The 17,477-nt window shown below is 39.5% G+C and overlaps 1 protein-coding gene across 1 annotated transcript in view; it reads left to right on the forward strand.

Annotated features, from left to right (window-relative positions):
* The window catches only part of LOC306773712 (interleukin-1 receptor accessory protein-like 1), a gene marked incomplete at both ends in the record, with an annotated part of 317,198 nt that overhangs the window by 169,727 nt on the left and 129,994 nt on the right, over nt 1-17,477 (forward strand). The window contains one exon of the mRNA XM_079263606.1: nt 5,819-5,893. Within this exon, the coding sequence (XP_079119732.1) occupies nt 5,819-5,893 (75 nt within the window). The remainder of the gene's footprint in view (nt 1-5,818; nt 5,894-17,477) is intronic.

The following is a 17,477-nucleotide window of genomic DNA, read 5'->3' on the forward strand; positions in this document are numbered from 1 at the left end:
GATCAGCGTCTGTTTCAGGAAGATTTCATTATCCAACGAGGTGAAGCAAGTTTTGGTTATCCTGCTGGAAACATGTTGTCTTTGGTTTACTCTTTGTTTTTGTTTACTCTGAGCCAAATCAAAGGAAAACAGATTGCATGACATTATAAAAGGTTAAAATAGGTCAATTTTCACTGAAGGGTCTGACTCGGGACGGGCCGGTGTGCATGTGGTGGGTTTCCTCAAGGAAAAGCTGGGAATAGTGCCGTGATATCCCGATTATACTGATCTGACGCTAGAGACCATTTCATTTAAAGTAATTTCATTTTATTTTATTATTTCATTGAATTTATTTTTATTTTATTTTCTATTTTATTATTTTATTTTATTTTATTTTATTTTATTTCTATTTCTATTTTATTTTATTTTAGTTTATTATTTAATTTAATTTAATTTATTTTATTTTTATTTTATTTTATTTTATTTCTACTTCATTTTATTTTACTTATTAGTTTTTTTTAAAAGAGTGGATTTTGACATATTGCAGTCTGTTGCTTCGTTATAAGAATGCTAACTTCCTCTCCAGCTCAGTTTTTTATATATAAATCCCTTTTATCCAAAGCGGCTTACATCTGGCAGGAAGAAGAAGAAGAACGATCTGACATGATTTGTCAAAATGGACAAACAGGAATCAAACCTGCGATCAGCTGCACGTCTGTAGTAAAACCGCTTCACGACTGACTTCACTCGGACAAACAGACTATAAAATCCTGGTGTGTACGACATAATGATGTCGCCACTGTGACATTCCTGGTGTTTACGTCCCTCCATTTCCATGTAAAGCTGCCTTTTCTTCATTTGTTTCGGGATTTGCAAATTGGAGATTGTCTCGGCTCTTTTAAATTTGTTTCCTCAAATAGGAATTTGTTTTAAATTTTTTTTTCTTAAATTTTTATTTTTTTTCCTAAAAATGTGAAAATGTTTCTTGAAATATAAATTTGTTTTAAAAATGTATATTTGTTTCCTAAAAAGGGAATTCGTTTTTTATTTAAGTTTTTTTTTATTTTTTTTTATCCAAACTTAGTTTTTTAATTAAATTGAAATGATTTTTTCATGCCGTGAATGGGTCAAGGTTCAGTCAGAGGCCTTTCTGTGTGGAGTTTGCATGTTGTATGCGTGGGTTCTCTCCGGGTACTCCGGTTTCCTCCCACAGTCCAAAGACATGATGTTAGGTTAATTGGTTACTCTGAATTGCCTCTAGGAGTGAGTGTGAGTGTGATTGGTTGTTTGTCTCTGTGTGTCCCTGCGATGGACTGGCGAGCTGTCCAGGGTGTACCCAAAAGACTGCTGGGATAGGCTCCAGCTTCCCTGCGACCCTAAATTGGACTAAGCGGTTAGGATAATAAATGAATGAATATCATGAATTGGTTTTCAAAGTGTAAATTTTTGTTTTTGAAATTTTAAAAATTTTATTAGTTTTGCACTTCTCAGCCACCGTAAATACGAAAACAGCAGAAACAGCAGCATGTTTAATTGCATAATGTCCTGAGCATCATATTTAATACAGTTTGACACCGTTTGCATCATTTTGTGGTAAAAACTTGGCTTAAAACCTCGTACAGAATCACACACCTGTCTTCTGCCCCCTGCTAACACAACAATAATGTAATTTTTGCACAGCAGTAACTTTGACAATATCAAATATCAATAGGAATAGGAAATATTAAAAAAAAAAACATTTTATTTTATGTTTTATATATTTGAAAAGGCCAACTAAGGACCTGACTTGAAAATAATATCCGTTATTCTTTGGTCTTGCTTTAAATGGTTAAAAATAAAAAATAGTTCCTTAAAAATTATTTTGACAGAAATTTCTCGAGTTTCTTTTGGTGGATTGGTGATTTATTGTCAATTTTCCAATTTCACGTCGTGTTCGATGAGCTCCATGTTTTATATTTTGATCCTTGACTGATTTTTCTATTCATGTTCCTATAAATACGTCCTTGTGCACCATTTCTACTCTTCAGACTTCATTAACTTGCAGAATACAAACCATCGGAGTGAGAAACTCTTCTTTCTGTCATAATGAGAAAAAACATTTCTAAGCACTTTTCATGAACAGAGAAAAAAAAAAATCAATTTTCCTGTTTTTTTTTTTATTTGCAACTGAGCTCATCGTCCTGCTTTTAATTTAGTCTCAAATTTCATAACTTTGCTTTAGTTCCCAGTAACGTTTTCAGTCAGCTGATCTGACGTCAGAACGATGGAGGGATTCGCACAAACAAGTGGATACCAATGACATTAACTCATACTGGAAATTACATTAAATTCCTTTAAACTTAAAACAATGAATGGTTAGAAAGATGGTTGTGGTGACAGTGATTTGTTCATGATTTTATATGGATATAAAGCATATTAAGCAGATTCTCGACATTTTATTACTGCCTTCTCCCACCGTTTCATTAAAATGTTTTATTTTCTTGAACGTGGTCTTATTTTTAAACTTTTATTTTGTGAAAGAATAAAATAAACATGAAACAAACAAGAGTACATGGGTTGAACATGGGTTGAACATGGGAGACGGTTTAATTGAAGAAAATTCATCTCTGCACCAACAATCTTCAAATAGAAACTAATTTCCACTCCAAACCATTCTGCATATCCTGTTTGTATTCATTTCTCCCAAATAATCAGTGGATGACAGTTATTATGATCCATCATCAAAAAGTTTAATTATCTTGATATCATTGAACAAAATAATAAATAATAAAGTCGCATTTTTTCCTCTCACTTAAAATCCTGTTCCAGCTTAACAATTCCAAAAACGTCAAATAAGATGTAAAGAAATGAAAATGTTCCATCTTTTTGTATAAAAATGTTTATTCAGATCCAGTTCCATGTTGACAGAGGAGCAGCGGTGGGAAAAGTACCGAAAAATTGTACTCAAGTCAAGGTATCCATCTAAAAATCTCAATTTAATCTTTACTTTTATTAAAAGTTACTTCGTGACTTTCAGTTACCTGATGTAAGTAAAGTATGAGTCATAAATCCAATCTAACGGTTGATCAATGAGAAATCCTCCCGCGCACGTCTACGTATTTTCCTTTCAGTGTCCGCCGAACGTGACCGACGTAGATCAGCAGCGAAGACGGAAGAACCGTAATATTCAGCATCACGGCTGATTTTTTAAGTTTGTCAGTCATTAACAGGGAAGTTTCCGGTGTCGTGAAGTTAAGTACTTGGGTCAAAATGTACTTGAGTAAAAATAAAATGACCCATTTCAAAAACTACTTAAAATATTACCAATTACTCACAAAAGCTACTCAAACACAGTAAGTTGAGTACATGTGTTACTTTCCACCCCTTTGATGCCACCTTAATGAGTCTCATTTAGTGAACTTGGACAGTTTTTGTCTTGGTTTCATTTGAGGAGACCTACACTGCCTCCCACAGCTGCTATATGGAGGTATTCTACCCCCACCCCTCTTTTAAGATGTTCCTCAGGTGCTACATTGGTAAAGACCAGGGAAAGATGGTGGCTGCACCAAGAACTTTTCTTCTTTTAGACCAACAACAGCCAAAGATTCAATTACATTTTTGCAACATCGGATGGTGTTTGTCTTTACTTCAGATGGCAGAGTTCTTTCCTTTGTGCAACGGCAAAAGTAGTCTGGTAGAAACTGTACAACCCTCTGGCACCTAAAGGGTCCATCCATCCATCTTCTACCTTTGTGCAGCCTAAGCAGGGAAGCCCAGACTTCCCTCTCCCCAGCCACATTTGCCAACTCTGCGGGGGGGATCCCGAGGCGTTCCCAGGCCAGCCGAGAGATGTAATCCCTCCAGCGTGTCCTGGGTCTTCCCCGGGGTCTCCTCCCAGAGGGACATGTCTGGAACACCTCACCAGGGAGGTCCAGGAGGCTTCCCTGGCCACCTCAACTAGCTGCTTTCAATGCAGATGGCTCCTACTATCTCACTCCCATTATCCCAGCCAAAACAGCCCGTTTCAGCACCAGCTTGCTGCCTTTACAGCCTTGTTGGAACATGGTGGCCATCCCCCAACCATCCAGAACTCTGTCCATCTGGACCATCAAGTGCTGCACAGCATTTATAAGTGAATAAAACTGGGTCCTAAAGTATATCTGAGCCCACAGCAAACATTTCTCCTTGTGAACATTGCTTGTGGGGGGGCTGAAATACAGCTTTATGCAGAGGTTCTTGGGATCCCAGATACACCAGCTGCTTCAACAACCTGTTTGCTGCTTTTTAACAGTTTTTCTCTGAACACAAAGTATTTGCCTGATGGAGATTTTCCTTCTTGCTCTTTTTTCCAAGCAAACACGTTTGGTTTATGTATCACAAACAATTTCTTCTAACCCTCAAGTTTTGTGAGGTGTCAAAAGTTTTCACTGCTTTCACAAGACAGGGAAATATTTCATGCTTTTACCTGCAGAAAAATCCTTCTTTTCTCCACGTATCGCATGGAAACTAGGACTAGAGGAACAACTGCCTGGTGTAGTTTCCTTTTCATGAAGCCCACCTGGGGGGCAAATTGGGTTTCTAATGTGTAATTAGGAAACTAATCTTTTTTTAGGTTGTTATCTAAAATTGTCTTAAGTGATCTAAATGGTAGAAACAGCACAAGCTAAATATTCATCAAACCTAAAGAGACCCTCTATGCAGAATCAAGTAGAACACAGTGTGGATACATTTTGCCTGAACTTGGTGCAGGTGACTGAATGTTGGTTTGCACAAAGCTTAAATTTACAAGAAATTGATTATGCTACATGGAACTTTGCTGTATGATGAAATTAAAGATTTTTTTTTTTTTTTGAAAATCAATGAAAGTTATGTGAAACTTGATTGTGTGTTTAGCTATTATTCATAAAGTTGTCTTGTCTGCAGCTTCAAACCTACCAGGAAAAAAAAATCATTTTAAGATTTCTGCAGTTGCATCATAAAGTTGCAATTTGCCTCAAATGAAGATTTGCATAAATATTTCTGAGATGATTCTCTGAAATATCCAGAAATATCTTTAATTTGCAATTTGTAGACATAAAAACATCCATGTTGCTGCTGTTGGGAGTTGTATCACCAGAGCATTGAAGTACAGGATTCAGCCTAATGTATATTTGGAAAACTTTTCACCTTATTTTCGTCTGGTTCAACTCAACAATCATCGTTCCAGTCAAACCCCGACTCATTTGTACTGAAACGAGCCTCATCCCTTTGAGTATTTCCAAGCATGTAGGGATAGAAAACCTCTCTGATGCCACTTTGAAGGCTGGAACCAATTAGGGAGTCTTTATAATGAGGAAGCCTCTAAGTGCACGTCTTTGTTACTTAGCAGCTGCCTAATTGAAGTTTGTGTATTTCGAAGGGATCTGTGACAAAAGATGTTTTAATGCAACTGTGATTCATTTTTAAATGCAGATTTAGTATTATTATTATTATTATTATGCATCTCACAGCAGATTCTAATCTTTTCCACACTGTAGGATATTACAGATTCAGAAATGCCTTACTTGTTAGTACGACTCGTATAGAGCTACTGTATGTGAAACACAGTGGCAGTGTGTGTCAGAGCCGCTTTAGCATCACTTACACAAAGAGCGACTACTTTACAACGTTAAATGGGTAATTCTGGGATGTAATTCATCCTTTTTTTATTTCTCTGTCCACTTGTTAAATATTATATATCTGTGTTTTGTTTTTTGTTTTTTTCCCTGTTTTAATGCAGGTTATTATGTGCACTTCAGTGAATAAATCATGCCTGTACGTTCCACTGGGAGAAGAATGGTGACGTTAATGTTGTCTGTCTTTGTGTTTTTGTTTTTCACAGCTCCCCTGACAGACAAGCCGCCAAAAATCCTTTTCCCCTCAGAGAACCAAGCGAGCGTCATAGAAATGGCACTAGGTAAGGAATCCTGTTTCCTCCCCAGCACGATCGCCTGTTTCCTGTCTTTCCATGAGATGGGTAGGGTTCCTCATTGGCCTGTTTGTCACAACGGCATTATCTCCGATTTCTAAATGAGTCCATCAGAGCCAATTTTTCTAAAGTAGGTCCTGCTCTAGATTAGCTGAAGCTTTGTTGTGATTGCTGTGGCTTATGTTACTTTTGGCTTTGCTATGCAGATGTGTTGGAAGTTATAACATAAATTTAATCAGCTGAAATTTCCTTGCATGGTGGTACAGTGGCTATGACTGAATCAGAGAACATTCTGGATTTAAGGGTTTCAGGATGAGCACGGTCAGGGTGTTTTCCTGACATTGGTTGCCCCTAATGGACGGTAGAAAAGACAAAACCTGCTTTTTGCTCAAACCCTGCCCCAGATTTCCTGGTTTTCTATAATTTCTAGGTAATCTGCAGCCTTTTTTTTTTTATCATTTCAGCAGCACAGACTTGTCACTCAAACCGCTGTTTGTCTTTGAAACAGAAATATGATGCTGTTCTCATCCAAGAATCAATTCAGTGGCTTGTTTTCCTGCCAATCGTTCATCAATATAATGTAAGACTTTGGGTACAGAGTAAAAATAAAGTGGGCTTCAGTGCAAAGCTTTCCTTTCTTTGCCCTTTTGTAGATGCAGCCTGAGTATTAATGAGGAGGCAGAGAAGAAAAACAGCATGAGTCATTTATCACATCTGTGTATGAAAAGCAAAGGGATTTGGTTCATGTGGCAGCCATGTCTTTCCCCTGGAAGCCTCCTCACTGTATTTACATTCATCCTGTGTGTCTTGGTTTTGTTGTGCGTCACGTGTGCCGCTCAAGTCGTCTCAGCTGTAATGAGCCAGTGTGCAGTCTCTTCACATCATCTCTGAATTTATGATATTTCAAGTGATTCCCAGCGATTGTTCCTCAGAGCTGAACACAGTTTTTCCTCACCAGCTCTCCATCTATGGGGGCTCATGGGAAAATTCCAGCTTATTGGACAGACACGCAGCTGTTGGTGGAAGAGAAAATGGGTCATGATGGCAGCTTCCTTTGAAGTAAATTTGTCATGGGCAATGAACACAACTGGCTCAGAGGTAAAAGGTGGCAATCAGGAAAAATAGGTGCAAATCGTTGTAGATTTAAACTGATGGTGGATAAAAGCCTCTCTGGCTGTTTTCATCTGATTAAGTTTTCATAGTGGATGATGGGGATTTTTAAACTCCATTTCCTGATAGCTGTGAGAACAGGCAATAATGGGGTTTGCTTTTTGCTATGCTTTTGGTTTTATTTTCATGCCCTGATTTCCGGATGTTGGCAGAGTTTTAGCTTAATTTTGAGGAGAATTAGCAGAAGCCTCTTTGCAGTCAAATTGTACGTTTTCTTAAAATAAGTCAACCACCTGATATAACCTAAATAAGTAGCTTCCCTCTGGAAAATCACTGCATTGAATATATTTCAGCTGGAAATGTGTTTAACACCAACTAACCCAGTGAACACCTTCTCATTTCTTATACAACTATGAGGTGGTCATGGAAAAGATGGTAATCCGTTTCAGAAGGGTCCAGTTATTGGCTTCAAGCAAAAGAAAAAGAAAAAAAAACATCTACTGAAGTACATGTAAGAACTGTAACCTTTGAGGAAGGAAAGCAGTTGGAGAAAATCTTCGCTGGTCATAATCAGTAAACATTAAGCTATGCTTAATGATTAAAGTAAGAGATAGGGCTGGGCGATATGATGATATATAACGTCTGGATGATAGAAAATGTCTATTGTTTCATTCGAGGCTCTATCGTTTACGCCACGATAAGGTGCTTTACTGCAGTATTTTACATCATCCAAATGTTCTTTACGGCACGCTGCAATACATAAGCAAACATGGAGGAAGACGGCAGCAGACGTGTTTCAGAGGATAATTCACTAAAAGATGAGCAGCCAACCCAAACTGATGAGCTTGTTCCTTAAAGAGGGAAATTTCTGTCTGGATGTGGCTTGGATATAAAAAGACTGATGTGGAACCGACAACAGACTAGCTCACAGTCCCAACAACGGACTCCGACACAACTAACTCATTTTATCACCTGTGCAGGAATCAGGATAAAGAATACAGAATGAAGAATAGAGTCAATGAGCAAAAGCTGCGTCAGGTGGAGGCGAAAGCTCAAAATAAACTCCAGACACAAACGCTGCAGCAGGTATTTACCTGTGGAACGTCATACAGCCAAAGTTCCCCCAGATGGAAGGAGATCACTGCTGCCGTTGCCTAGCAACATCTGATACATAACTGATGACTGGCACAACATTACAAAGTTTTATATGGTTATGTATATTGTTATGGGGATATAAAATGAGCTATATCGGGATATGAGATTTTGGTCGTATCGCCCAGCGATAGTAAAAGCATTTTCAAACGCCATGTGAAGGGAACTCGGGGCATTGGGCCTAAACAGCTGTGCAGACTTTAATAAATGCAAAAAAAAAAAAAAACTGCTTCAGTTTGGTGTGGATCATCAGGATTGGACCCTGGAGCAATAAAAGATCATGTGGTCTGATAAGTCCAGATTTACCCTGTGATACAGTGATACACCATCATGCCTAGTGCCGACTGCGCACGTCTGTGGGGCCAGTCTATGACCTGGAGTCGCAGCAGTTGGTCAGGTCTTCGTTCAGCAATGTTATGTGTTGAAAGAATAAAGTCAGCTGACTACTACAAGGTTGTACCAGATTTCTTCTCTGATGGTACAAGCATATTCCAAGATGATAATACTAGAATTAATCGTGCTTGTCAGGAAGTAGTCTAATCTAGAATAGGAGTGGTGAACTGAAGAGAAGAAGGTGTATCCTCTCAGAGTGGGGTAATGAGATCGCCATGCATTGCAAGGACCAAAATCCTTCATGTACTGTTTAACCGTTTCAGCTGATTTACAAACTTGATGCTTTCCTGATGAACTGTATTTGTCTAGAATAACATTTAAGTCCCCCGCCGTGACTGAAAGAGTAGTTCAGGGAGCAGGTGACATAATTTCCACAACCACAGAGTCCAGACCTGAAGCCAGTTGGATGACTTTGCACAATAGTCCGACTCGCCCATCAACACCACAAGATCTTGATGGAAAATAATTCAAAATTGGCGAGAAATAATTACTGGGACTTTGCAAATGCTCATCAAGTAAACAAACACAGTAATCCAAGCTGAAGGCGGTCCAACAAATTGTTTGTTTTTGTTTGTTTTGTTATTTTAGGAAGGGCAGTGTTGATTTTCTGCCTTTACGTGTCTTTTTATGTCTTATTTGGTGGGATTTCACTGTTCATCCCTCCATTAAAACCATAGAGGCCAAACGGCTTCAGCTGGCTGTTGATTAGGCAGGTGAGAGGAAGAAAACGTTGAGAAACACTTGTCGTAGCACTTGAGGGAAGAACGATTTGTGTCCTAATGGATGTGGTTCTTCGCTCATAATTGATGATATTTGAAATGCCTGATTAGAAGATTCAGTGTAAATATTTTCCTCCTCCCTTTGTAGATGATCTTTCTGCAGGCGGCTGATCAGAAACAGCTCCAGTCTGTAGCTCAGTCTGACACTTCACTGACTGCTGCTCTCATACTGATAACCTGGAACTTTTCACTTTTTTTTTTTTTTTTTTCTTTTTTTAATATTTGAAGATTGTCTTTTGTCCTTTTTTCTTGTTTGATGGCCTGAAAGGAAACTTTTAGGAACTAATTCAGTGAACTTTCCTCCTTACTTTTATCCTCCTGCTGCTACTGACAGGTTTGATTTGTTGTTGGTCTGTTTACGATGCAGAGCTAACCCGTCACCTGCAGCCTTACTCACCTCCCTCTCCCGGCATTTTATTTAGCCTTAGATTGAATTTACGGCTGCTGCGCCGCCTTGTTTGTGGTCTTCATTCTGGGAATATGCTGAAAGTTCCTCTGTGATTTTTGATTGGCTGGTAAAACAATCCCTTTCAGCGGCCATCTCATCCTGAAGGACATCACCCCTCATCCCTTAACACCCGAGGCTGCAGCAAGTTTTCAAAAATTGACAAAACAAGGTGGATGGTGGTTGTGCTTCCTTTCTAAATTCTGCCTAAATTAGCTTTCAAGTTCACAAAGAAAAGCTTAATTTAGGAAGCAAGCCTTGTGTTTGGTTACTGCGGTGCGTCATCGAGCTTTGATTTTGTGCCTCTCATGGGTTGTTTTGTTTCTGTGTAATTAAATAGGTTGTTTAGTGTATTCGTTTCCCCCCCGATCCACTTTGTCTTTTGCCTCCATTTATGATTCATCCTGTTTCATGCAATGATTTCTTTGGGAGCCCCTTGGAGATTGAGAAGGAAATTGTAGTTTTCAGTCAACAACGGACAGAAGCAGGAAAGTGTCAAAGGTCAAGGATGAATTCCTGCTGCACCAGAAAACCAGGCGTTTTGCTCCAGTATGGGGTGCTGTTGGGGAAAATAAGTCTGCATGTTTTATTATGTCTCTTATACCTTGTAGCTCTTCTTACATTTATTTTACATCGTTTTTCACTCAAGCAATCAAACAAAAGCACAATGACAAACAATAAGTAAATATTTCCCCAGTTTCCCCCTGCAAAAACCCTTAAACCCATCAAGAAGTAATATGGAAAACTCCTATTTTTATTATTTTATATGCATCCAAAGAGTGAAATCTAATAATAAAAATGATAATAATAATGATGATAATAATAATAATAATAATAATAATAATAAAAATGATAATAATAATAATAATAATAATAATAATAATAATAATAATTGATTAGGACAGTTTGGATCATTTAGACATCATTTCTCAAAATGACAAACATGGAGGTGAACAGTAAATAAAAAAGGGGGGAAATGAGAGGAAAATAAACATGAATATAGAAATATAGAATATAGAAAATAAACCCCACTAAACATATACATTTATTGGATTTACATTTGATATCCACCTATCACGTGCTGAAGGAACAAAAGTATGACAGTTCTGCAAAACGCTCACTGTAATCTGAATGTTTTATTGAACATAAATTGGTTTGCTGCCAATCAGAAAAGCGATAATCTGATTTAAAATCAGAAATCTCCCTCAGCAGGAAGAAAAATCAAGCTGGGAGATGATCGTTTATATTTTTATGAACTTATAGATGCAAACTTATCTAAATGAAAGTCTGCGTAGTGACTGTTTGGATGTGGAGATTTAAAATAAACAGGTGGAGGAAAACAGCTGAATACATAGAAATCTTGGATATTTTGTAAAATCTGATCTGATTTGGCACCATGACTACCAGACATTCTGTTATCACACAAAGCTGATACTTTTCCCCCTTTCCTGTTGGCTTGCACCCAGCATGCCACCAGCCCAGTTTCAGCAAGTTAAGACGATGGACATGCTACTGCGCACTGGAAGAGGGTAAACTGGAAAACTGTCTGCTACATATTTAATTTTATGGCAACACTGATGTAGAAAATCCTTCTGCAGCCAAACTGGTCAAAAGAAAGACAAAACCGAAGTTACAGACCAGTGTCTTCTGTTTAGTTATGCTTCTACCATTTGAAACATTTTGCTAATATAAACACAAGTGATCCACCTTTTGGATTGGATCACAAATGATGTAGACATGCAGAGACCAGTAAGTTTCTGATGTAGGTTCATGATTTCGGAGCACTACGTGGTGATTGAAAAGGCCTTCTTTTAATTATAAGCACCTCTCACAAAGCCCCACGAAAATCCCTTTGTTCTACTCGGTGCTTCCCGTTATAATCAGCCCGTCTGCACGACTATTAAAGGCTGAGCTTCCTCATTTGTTTGGTTGGTGAACAATAACAATATAAATTGGAAACTGGTCTTCAGTCGCTCATTGGAAGGAGTTATATTGTCTAATGAGATGAACTGGGGATGCTTCAGCCAGAACAAAACCATCATTATCTGCAAAGTGTGCAGGTGCAGTTCAGCTTTATGGCTTGACATGAGACCAGCATCTCCTCTCATCTGTTGTTGCAACCAGCTCTGAAACTAAATGTGGAGGAATTTGGGTTGTGGAAGGTTTTGCTTTCAGATTAGAGAACTAAAAGCATCACATCTCATTACTGAGAGCAGCAACTAACTTTATTCCTTAATCATATTCACTTATCATATTATTATGGATACGAGTTCTTCCCATTGCTGAATGGATTAACTCTTGTTATTAATATATAATAAGAGTTATATAACTACACACCAAGCAAGAGCCAGACCTGTCCAAACAGCAAGCTGAACATATAACATATATTAATCCCAAAGATTTATTACTTTTGGGACGTAATCTTACGTAAAAGGCCAGGTGGAGAGTCAATACCTCAAAATGAACATAGATTAAAGTATTCAATTCAATTCAATTCAGCTTCATTTGTACAGCACCACTTCACAACAACGTTGTCACAGGACACTTTACACACACATCATTTCAAGCCAATTCATACATATCCTATAATAGAAACCAACTGATTGCATCGAGTCATGACTTGGATCCAATCCTCCATCCTGAGCTGCATGTGGTGACAGTGGGAAGGAAAAAACTCCCCTTTAACAGGAAGAAAACCGCGGGCAGAACCGGAGTAAAATAAAATTGAATCATTCCCTGATCTTTTCTGCATCAGTTAATCAGACGTGATGAGGTGATTTGGAGTGATGCAGGATATATTTTACATGCGAAAACCAAATATTTCTGCTACATTAGGCAGGAAGACACCTCTACACCCAGAATTCACACAGCATAACGTGAAAGTGTTCAGAATGTAAACATTATATATATTTGGCAGCTTGTCTTATGTGTTTGCTTTAACCCAGGAGCCCCCGATCTGGCTTCTACAGGACCGTCTCCAGGCAGGGAAGCATCCATCACACATCCTGCTCACACTTCAGCCAGCACTTTCCCTACACTCCAAAAAGACACATTTTCAGTTTCCAAAAAGAGAAAAAAAATCCCACACAGCACAGTGTCAGTAACACCTATCCCTAATATCACACACACTAACTCTCACGTACAGCCTCTAAATGTCACGGACTCGGCAGAGCGCCCCATCCAAGCCAAAGGTTCAGAGGCCCAGGAATCAATATTACATCATTTCTCTCAATTAGGGCATATTTATTCCCCTCAAGTTATTGTACATCTGCGAGGGATCCCATCTGCATTCCTGGCGAGTCTCCAGATGAGCGGAGGCCCTGCAGGGGAGGGGAGGACGGAGGGAGATAAAGATGAAAAAAGAGAATGACAGAGAAATGAGGATGGGGGAGTTTTGGGCAAGGAGTCAAAGAAAGAGAGAAAAAGTGAGCAAATTCATTTAAGATTTGCAGAGGGGATGAAATATGATGGCGTCTTACCTTGGGTTATTACAGATGAAAGTGGTTACAAGATGGCACACTGTCCCAAATGGTTAATATGCCCCGCAGCGTGGAGGTATAAATCCTGGCTGTCATATTAGAAAGTGGGAGAGGTGACTGGACGGGGCTCTTGGCAAAACGACGCTCCCATTAGTGTTTTACATAAGTACGGTAATGAGAGGGACCGTCACGAGAGCCCAGCGGCTGGACCGAAGGAGGCTCATTTTACTGGATAGCCGAGGTAATCCACCAGAGCGTGACCACATGGCAGATAGCGTGTTCACATCTCAGATCATGCCTGACCTCAGAAATCAAGCCTTCCTGGAAGCTGCAAACTTAAGAGGAAGAATGTCTGAAAGCTTTTTGTTCCCTTTAGCAGAAAAGGTACTTAAGACATACTGCCAACCCTTTCCATCGCTTCCCATAGATCTATTAATCATCAGGTGAGCCTTTCGTTTAGAGAAAGTCTGGCTTTTAATGGCTTGCATCACACATGCATGTAGATAACCGAGACTGGCTTAAGTTTGTATACCTATTAGGAAAAAGTGAGACCAGCAGAGTATCCATAAAACATTTAAAGTACAACCCAACGTAACGCAGATGAAAGGAAAACCTGATGAGCATGGCTTTGTGATCTCTTTTGATTTTAATCCGAGTATTTTTGCAGCATTTTCTGCAGTGGAATGGTCCTACAGTCAGACTGGAGGCAGTTTTAATGACTGGAAAAGCAGCATGGTTGGTTAACTTGGTATCAGCCCACAACTCTCCTCTGATGCTTGAAGTTAGTAAGGTTAGATACATTTAGCCCGACACAAGTGATGTGAAAATAATGAGACGGAAAGGTTTTTCACCCTCTGGATGCATGTTTGATGGGATAGTTCAGGATCTTTGAAGTGTGGTTGTGTGTAATGTTCATTCCTAGGTGGTATTTTAGCGTCTCCGCGCTGCTTCTGTGAACAAAAGTCCAGACATGGAAACAAAATGATTGGTCTAGAATATCTTTAGATGCATTAATGAATGAATACCTACAACAAAAACAAAATCAGCATCAATTTTTAGATCATTTTTTGGGTAAAAATTGGAGGTGTGTAATCTTAGGATCGTCACAATTTGATTTGAGTCTGATTCAGATGCTGCAGTTCGATTATTAAACGATTATCAGGAGTTTCAAAGCATCTTTTTCCCCATTGATGTATTTTTTCTCACAATGTGCCTACATTTATTGTACTTTATACTCCATTCAGTGTTCATTCATTATCCATTATGTATGCGGGAAAAAAAACATGCATGAAAATCCCTATAGTAGTCCGATTTCTAATTAAATTGAATCATAAGGTTTATTTTTTTGAGGTTTTATACCATCTGTTCCCCAGTTTGGGGACCCCAGGTTTTAATATAAATGGAAAAATTGCTTGTCCAGTAACAGAAACGTAGGTATTCTTTTACATTAAGGAAATCTGTAACTCATTGTGAGACAAAACTACATATTGGGTAGTCATATCAAAATAACAGATTAATTTTATGTAAATGTGCTCAGAAATGACATTAAGTGACACTGTGATTGCTTTTAGTTATCCTGACCATCATTCTCTGTTTCCCTTCCAAGTACCTACATATTATACACTATACATACCTATTTACTTACATACATATGTACATACATACATACTGTATATACACATCCATACAGTGTATGAGATTCCAATCAGAACTGTAGGACCAGTAAAGACTCATTTCTGACCAGTTGCAAATGAAATGTATCTTTGGCGCCATGCTGGACTCCAGTAGCAGCTGCTACTGCAACAAAAGTTGATCTGGTTCATCAGCAAAGGTCCAGGAAAAGTGTTCTGGTCAAGTAGTTCATCCTTAACAAGTCTTTTACCCATAAAACCCAGTTTAAGGCCAAACTGGAAGGCTATTAATCCATGGTATATTGTTGTGTGGTCTGAGGTGAACTGGAAGTGGACAAGTTCCGTCCTGTTGGACTGGGACCCAAACAGAGGTGTCCAGAAATAGTAGGATACATCCGATCAGACTATGGCACCCTTCCCAGTTGTGTCTTGTTGTAGTAAAAGGTGATGAGGACTGACGTGGAGCCGTTGGTGGAAAAGATGCTGACAGACTCCATCTCCATCCACCGTGGCAGGTTCAGGGTCTCTGAAGACGGTGGTTTAGGATGGCAGCGACCATCAAAAGGACTTTTCTTACATCCATCCAGGACATGACACACACACACACTGTTGAGGCAGAGCCTGCAACATAATCAGACTTCACACACACACACACACACACCCACAATGATCTGTTTGTCCTGCTGTCCTTTGGAAAGAGGTTTTGCAGCACCAAAGCATGGACAGTCTGCTTCTGTAATATTCTAATTTCCCAAATGATCCTATAGTTAAACATTCTGCCTTTTAATCATTATTTCCCTTTATTCAGAATATTTTTCTAAATTCAAATGGCAGAAGTGACCGTCGTTGGAAAGGTGAGTTTATCTACGAAGTCATGCTTGGATATCACATGGGTTTATAGATGAAACACCTCCATTCTCATGGGTTTTGTGTTTTTTTTTTTTTTTCCCTTCCAGACTGAAAAAGAGCAACACAGAGTCCAAAAGGTGACATCTGTTTAGGATGTCACAGCTGCAGCAGGGGTGTGTGTAGAGCCGTACAGCAACCCTCTGTGCTGCGACTCTGGTGGTTTGGGGCTTGTTTCAGCACTGTGTGTCTTAAAAACATAAACGTTTCTTGTGTTTTTGGGGCTGGCACAACATGTCGCTTTTACTCGGCCTTTCTCTGACCCCTGCACGCGCTGCTTCTGTGGTGCGTATGCTAACAGACTGGTGTCAGTGCAGCTTCCCACCCAGCTGTTGCTCTAGAGACAGATGTGGACTTTAAAACCGAGCCGGAATTTTCTCCCTCATTCACAGAAACAACCGCTTCCCTGTTTTCTTTCTGACAAAGCAGCTCCTGCTTTGTCTTTTAGTGACTGCCCTCATCTCATCTTCAACTTAACCCAAACATCACTGTGTAAAATGCCAACAGCAGCAAGACAGACTTGGCAACCCATTGAGCTGTGATGTGACTTTTTACAGGTATTAGACAAAGACTGTATATAAAAGATGGACATAGCCTCTGTGACGTCACCCGTAGGTTTCTGAAGAGCTGAACTGAAGCTCAGTGGGTGGTTCCTACCATCTCCATCTTGGCAGCATCATGCGTGTCGTCTCGCCTGGAAAATACAAATATGGGCAAAGAGGCGGAGCTGAGAGGGGGGCTGTGAGCGTCATGGTGGATGATTGACATCGAGTGAACTCCGAGCTTTCTGTAGCTTAGAGCTAACCGAGCTAACCTGGAGATAACAGCAGCTAACCAGCTAACGGAGGTAAGCGGGCTAAAGCTAAGTCACGTTGTTAACCGGCTAAAAACCGCGGTTGTTCTACGTTCCTCTGACTTGAAGCGGGAGATCGGGTACCTGTTAATCAAAAGGACACGCCCCTAAATATGCCAAATTTTAAGATTAAATTACTTTTAAACAGGCGAGTTAGAAAAAAATTCCCTCCCCCAACATTTGTCATGAAGGTAAACCTGACCTATTAAACCTATAATGGATTTTAGTACCAGGCTGTAAACATGTTTATTTCTGCTGTAAACATGTTTATTTCTGCTGTGAAGTTGGTCTTTTTAACATGGGAGTCTATGGGGATTTGCTCTGTTTTGCAGCCCCTAGTGGATGGAGGGGGAACTGCAGGTTTATGCACTTCTGCATAGGCTTCACTTTTAACCACCGAAGGTTGCTAATCGGAATTAGATTAGCCTTCGGTTTAACATCAACATCTCAGCTTTTTCCAGATGCTCCTAAAGAGCCTGAACTTCCAGTAGAAGGCAGAAGAGCGGATCTTCTCTGGTGTTTGGAGGAACATGGTTTCCATCGCGGTTTGTTGAACGTTTTGGCTGCAGACAGCTTAAACTACCACGGTAACGTGCAGTTTGGTTGATATTTTTCAGAAGGTTATCACCCTCTCCTCTAAAGTCGGAACATAGAGCAAACTGCAAACCCTGCACACTCCTCCATCCTCTTGGCATGCATGTGTGTGCTGCCTGGTTGAACTAATTGCCCTCGCTGTGTTTCCAGCCAAACAGGTGGCCATATTGGTTTCCTCCTGGCTGCGTTTATACGGTCATGCGTCCAGGTTGGACAGAGATGACAGCGTC

This window comes from Telmatherina bonti, assembly GCF_933228915.1.
Source record: "Telmatherina bonti genome assembly, chromosome: 24".
NCBI lineage: Eukaryota > Metazoa > Chordata > Actinopteri > Atheriniformes > Telmatherinidae > Telmatherina > Telmatherina bonti.